Source organism: Falco rusticolus, chromosome 8 (assembly GCF_015220075.1).
Source record: "Falco rusticolus isolate bFalRus1 chromosome 8, bFalRus1.pri, whole genome shotgun sequence".
Taxonomy (NCBI): Eukaryota; Metazoa; Chordata; class Aves; order Falconiformes; family Falconidae; genus Falco; species Falco rusticolus.
The window spans coordinates 11,395,210-11,400,866 of NC_051194.1; the positions used below are offsets into that span (position 1 = coordinate 11,395,210).

At 59.1% G+C, this 5,657-nt stretch overlaps 1 protein-coding gene across 1 annotated transcript; it reads left to right on the forward strand.

Moving 5' to 3' along the window:
- Positions 1-238: 238 nt before the first annotated feature.
- On the forward strand, positions 239-1,931 carry NKX2-5 (NK2 homeobox 5). The gene is made up of 2 exons (XM_037398524.1): positions 239-606; positions 1,316-1,931. The coding sequence occupies exons 1-2, from the start codon at positions 312-314 to the stop codon at positions 1,921-1,923; spliced, it is 903 nt and encodes a 300-aa protein (XP_037254421.1). The 5' UTR covers positions 239-311; the 3' UTR covers positions 1,924-1,931.
- The last annotated feature ends 3,726 nt before the right edge of the window (positions 1,932-5,657 follow it).

Sequence of the window (5,657 nt, forward strand, 5' to 3'; positions counted from 1 at the left end):
GCCCCTTTAAATGAGTGGAGATGTTTTTGAGATGTATTACTATATTAGGTGACATGGAACTTTGCATCTCTCATACCATCACTGCAATGTTGGCCAATAGAAAGCTAAAGTCACCCAAAAACTGCCTAGTCCCTCCTTCCCTTCCCTTATGGTCTGGTCCTACCTGCCTCCAGTGCACAAGTCAAGGCTACTCGCGGGAATGCTATGTGCCCCCTCCATGAGCCCACGCTCCACCACTGCTCCAGGTTGGCTGCTCCTCACCTACTTTTCCATGACCCTGGCCTCCGGCCACTGCCCCGCTCCCCGCCGCAATGTTTCCTAGCCCTGTGACAACGACACCCTTCTCAGTCAAGGATATTTTGAACCTGGAACAGCATCAGAGCGGCCTGGCCTCTATGGAGCTCTCCTCGCTGTCCTCCCCGTCCTGCATGCTGGCCACCTTCAAGCAGGAGACGTACAGCGCCGAGCCCCCGGCCCTGCCCGACCTGCGGGAGGAGCTGCCCGAGGCACCCCCGGCCAAGGCTGCCACCACCTTCCCTGGCTCCTACTACGTGAAAAGCTACGTGGAAATGGACTCGGCCAAGGACACCAAGGTGGACAAGAAAGGTAAAGCCGGCGAGTAACGGTGGTGCTGCCTGGGGCTCACTGCTGGGCTCCAAACCCAGGGAAAGGGAGGGCAGGGGGAAGGTGACCCCCGGCTCAGGGGTGGCGGGAGGGGGCCACCGCGTCGGACCTCGGCCCCCACCTGCCCCCAGCCTCGGGGCCCGGGGGAGAAAGAGCATGGGGAGCAAAAGCGCCTTCATCCCCTCCCAGACCCCGCGGTGCAGCAGCGGGACAGACCCACCACGGGGAGCGTCCCGCTGACCCCGGTCCAGAGACCCCCACGGCTGCCCCAGCGGGACCAGGGCCACGGCCTTAAGCTTGCCCAGAAATCAGGCGATAAATCGAATTTCCAACTCGCTGTGCTGAGCGTGTACGCCCAACGGGGTCGGGGTGGGATTTGTTGCAAAGGCTGCAGGTGATGAATCGACACCATGGCACAGGCGGTCGCAACTCAAATCAGTGCACGCAGTACCCTTGTTTTTAAATAAATAAAGAAAGAAACGAAAAAAGACTCGATGGAAAATTGCCAAAGAGGTACTTATGGAGCAGGGCAGGGCCGGGCCCACTACCGCAGGAGCGGGTCGCTGCAGTGGCCTGTGGGGCCGAGGCCAGGGAACAGTCGGGGCTTGCGGTTTATCGAACATCGTTTTACTTTTTTTGCACATTTTTTTGTTCCTCCCCTTTTTTCTTCTGCCCACTTATTTTGCTGCAGAACTGTGTTCCCTGCACAAGAGCCTGGAGCAGGAGAAGAGAGACCTTGAAGATCCCGAGCGCCCCAGACAGAGGAAAAGGAGGAAACCTCGCGTCCTCTTTTCTCAAGCCCAAGTCTACGAACTGGAGAGAAGGTTCAAGCAGCAGAAATACCTCTCTGCTCCCGAGAGAGACCATCTAGCCAACGTCCTAAAGCTCACCTCCACCCAGGTGAAAATTTGGTTCCAGAATCGAAGGTATAAATGCAAAAGGCAGAGACAGGATCAGACCCTCGAAATGGTGGGCATCCCCCCACCCCGGCGGATAGCGGTGCCGGTACTGGTGCGCGATGGGAAGCCCTGCCTGGGGGAGTCTTCTCCCTACAGTTCACCGTACAATGTCAGCATTAACCCCTATAGCTATAACGCCTACCCCGCGTACACTAACTACAACAGCCCCGCCTGCAACGCCAACTACAACTGCAACTACCCGTCCATGCAGACCATGCAGCCCTCGGCGGCCGGCAACAACTTCATGAACTTCAGCGTAGGGGACTTGAATTCAGTGCAGACGCCCATCCCGCAGGGGAACGCGGGGATCTCCACGTTGCACGGGATCCGAGCCTGGTAGAGCCGCCCCCGCACCCAGCCCGCTCCCCTCCGTGGACCGCGGCCACCGGCGAGACCCCGGCGCCGGGGATGGAGGGGCTTCGGCCGCGCCTGCGAGCCGGTCTCGGGACATTTTCAGGCTGCCGGGGGGATGAGGACAGTTCCATGTAGCATCCCGGCAGAGTTCACTGGCGTGGCGGCCGGGGAGGTGTCCGGTGGTTGGTGCGGTGGCCGCGGTCCGTGCGGGGCCAAGTGGGCACCGCACAGGGGGACTCGGCGCTTCCCGACCCCCCGCACTCCCCCTTCACCCTGGGGTCTTCGCCCCGCTGATTCCGCTCCTTCCTTCCTACGAAGCAAGCGGTCATTTCGCTTGACTAGCTCCCAACAACAGCTAGCCAAGCCCTGCAACTTTTTTTTCCCTTTTCTTTTCTTTTTTGCTCTATACTAATTATTATTAAGATCCACATTTAATTTTTGCACTTCCCGTACGGTCCCCGCTGTCCGGCCGGTTCAGCACCTCGCCAGCCCCCAGGTCCTCCCTTGCGAGGCCGCTAACGCCGGCCCCGGCTGCGCGGCCGGTGCCGGGGCGGGAGCGGGGCGGGCGGCGGCTCCCCCCCCCAGTCGGGATGAGGACAGACCCCCCACCACCCCAGCCGAGGAATACAGACACCCCGACCCGCCAGGTCCCCGTAGGGTTATGCACTAAACCGTGAGTTAGTACTGAAATGCACTGTCCGCCCCTCGCCCGCCGCCCCGTCCGCGTTCCCCTTTGCTGTACGAGCTGACGGAGATCAGCGAGTTGTCATTAAAGAAGAGTGGCTGAACCTGGCGCGTCCCTGGCGTTCCTTGTCCGGCCCGGGCCCCCCGCACCCGCCGGCGACAGCCCCCAGCTTGCCCTGCCACCTCCCCGGCTGTGCGTGGTCCTCCCGTAATTTCAGCAATTCCCGGCTTGAGGTTTGCAAACCGTGCTTGTATCTAAAGGTCTTTCAAAAATAATTTAAAAGCTGCTTTTTGAGCTCACAGCCCGGGCAGGATCAATATGCACCAGCCGTGTCCCGTCCCCTCCCTTGGGCTGGGGTCGGGGCTGGCACCGCGTGTCCTGTCCCCCCCCGCCCCGACGTGACCCCAACGCTCCCGAGTGTCCGGGCGCGGGGGACGAGCGTTTCTCCCCCACACAGAAAAGCAATGCAAGGGGGGTACAGACACCCCAAGCCATACACCAAGGGGAGCTGGCTCCGCCGGAGGGGAGCTGCCCCGCAGCGCACCCGCAGGAGGTTTCCGCGGCTCCTCCGCACCCCATCCCCATGGGGGAGAAGGGCCAAGGACCCCCGCCTGCCCCCCAGACTGCTCCGGGGCTGCGAGCAGGGCTCCCCACCGCCCGGCTCCCCACCTCTGCATCAGCCCCAGCCTCCCGGCCGCTTTTACAGTAGTCGCTATCAAATGTCAATTATTGAGAGTGAGAAACAACAAACATTGTAATTCAGCGCAGTCAAAACATCCTCTGAGCGTCTGGGATCGTCCGGCCCGGTGACAAGGCGATTAGGGGAACCTGCAACCTCTCCTGCCTCGGCCATATCGGCCCCATCAGTAAACAGGGATGGAGACAGGGTGGCTGTGGCCCTGGGACACGGGATGAAAGGCTGTCGGTGAATGGAAGCTGCCTGCAGCCTCTCTCTCTCTCCTTGCCATGGGGACCAACCTCACACACACCCCCACCTCCCCGAGGCAGGATTGCACAGATAAGGAGCTCCGACCTCCTTCCTATCCTTGCAAATGGAAGAGGAGCCCTAGGTGCTGCTCACCAAGCCCCTAAGGCAGCCTGGAGCATAGGCACCTGTCTGAAGCTCAGGGCTGTGCCCACCCCCCCACCCCACCCCACCCCACCCCACCCCACCCCACCCCCCGGCACAGGCTGCCTCAGGGACACCTACCCCAAAGAGGCAGAGGGACACTGGGTCTGTTCCAGCCTGAAGCAGGGACACAGGGCTGCCTGCCCCTAAGCACGAAGGAGCTGGGGCCGGCCCCAGAGCTGTGCAGCCCAGGAGCAGCAAAGGCTACCTCCCCGCCTCATTCGGAACATCTCCGGTCCTGGTACCACTGGCTGCACGGGGAGTTTTGCCTTGTTCCTACACAGGCTTTGCACTGGAAGGACACACAGCAGATGGTAAAGGCTGCAGGTTAGCCAGAAAATACTCTGCTCTTAGAGGGCCAAGGGTGTCCACCTTCCTGAGAGCCCCAGGCAAAGAGCATGGGAGGGGGCAGGGGAAAGCTGGGTTTAAACCCTGCCGCTGTTGGATGCTGGGGGGGAGTTGCTGGTTTGTGCCTCAGTTTGCCTGATCTGTAAAATGGGCACAATGTAGCCATCCCACTCTCTGATGCTGGTGCCTGGCAGCCAGAAGCTGCCACTGCAGGGCTTGGCCAGGCTCAGAGCTCACAGGGAGCCCTCAGGAGACAGGACAAATCCTGCACTAATGTGAGGGAAAGCACTAAGATGAGCTAAAACTTGAACCACTTCTTTCAGAAGCTGGCTCTGAGTTGGGCCTTTTACGAAGAGGTCTACCAAGATGGACTGCACTGAGACTCCAGGAAAAGCCACAGGGAAAAGCAACTCCACAAACCACCACAGCACCCCTCTCCACGTTCTCCAAACATCCTTTCCCTTTCTCAGATCCCTTTATTTCTTCAGATGCATTTATTTTCCTTTTGTAGTATCTCAGAGCTACAGCTATCCGGCTGTCCAGTGGGATTTAGCCTGCTGCTGCTCTGCAGAGGCTGTTCTGGGCACCAGCCTCGGGTCTGATTTCTAGGACTGCCCCGTGCTTGCTCTCAGCAGGGATGGATGGATGGATGTACTGCAGCCCCTGCCCACACCGCTGCTCACATGCTTGCCTCCTCCTCACGCTTCCCCATTCCTGCGGGAATTGCATCACGAGCAGATGCATGGCAGGATAAAACAGAGGCTTGGAACAGCAGCCGGAGCCTTGGAGCCGGTTCAGAAAGTAATTTAGGCCGAGGACACAACCACAGCTGGCTGAGGCACAGCAGCCGCAGAGCTCGGCATGGTTGAAGACCTTTCATTAGCTGGATTAAGGGGAAGTGCAAGAGAGATGCACAGCAGGAATGAACCCCCAGCACACTGACTTTGGCCGAGGGGGGCTCACTGTCACATGCAGAGGCACCCCAGTGCTGCTAGCCCAGGTCTGCCTCCTCTCTGGCTGCAGCCCCCCAGCAAGAGCAGCGTCCGCAGCAGCAGGGTCAGGCGGTGGTAAAAGGTCTCCCTGGGATTTGTGAGGGCACAGGGCTTGTCGGCACACAGCACCACAGCGGGATGTGCTCTCCTAAGTCCAGTCCTCTCACAGGTTGAGAAAAACTGAATGCATCAAACCTGACACATTCCTCCACCTGAGCCTAAAGTGTTTCACACTGATAGAGCCAAATGAAAAGCCTGTGCTTGGAAAACATTATTCCAGAGGGAAGCACAGGATCCTGGTGTTTCCCCAGGGAACCTGAAATCAGAGATCCTGTCAGGGTTTGGGGACATGCTAAGGGGTGTAGGAAAGAGGCTTTAAGAAGTTTTGTACTTGGGTTTGATCTCCCTGTCCTTTCCTCAGTTCGTTTTGGATTACACAGCCTGGCACTGGCACTCATTTCCCTGTTTTAGACCAGCTTTTCAAGAAGAATTTAGTGCCCCAGCTCCACCTGAAGGTAACAGGGCAAGTGCAGCTCAGTACCACTTGTCTTCTTGAGACAAACTAC

Bases quoted from the DNA above. Each gene is read 5' to 3' on its own strand.
- NKX2-5 (XM_037398524.1), top strand. From the start codon at position 312: ATGTTTCCTAGCCCTGTGACAACGACACCCTTCTCAGTCAAGGATATT. The intron at 607-1,315 runs GTAAAGCCGGCG...ATTTTGCTGCAG, and splicing joins CACCAAGGTGGACAAGAAAG to AACTGTGTTCCCTGCACAAG.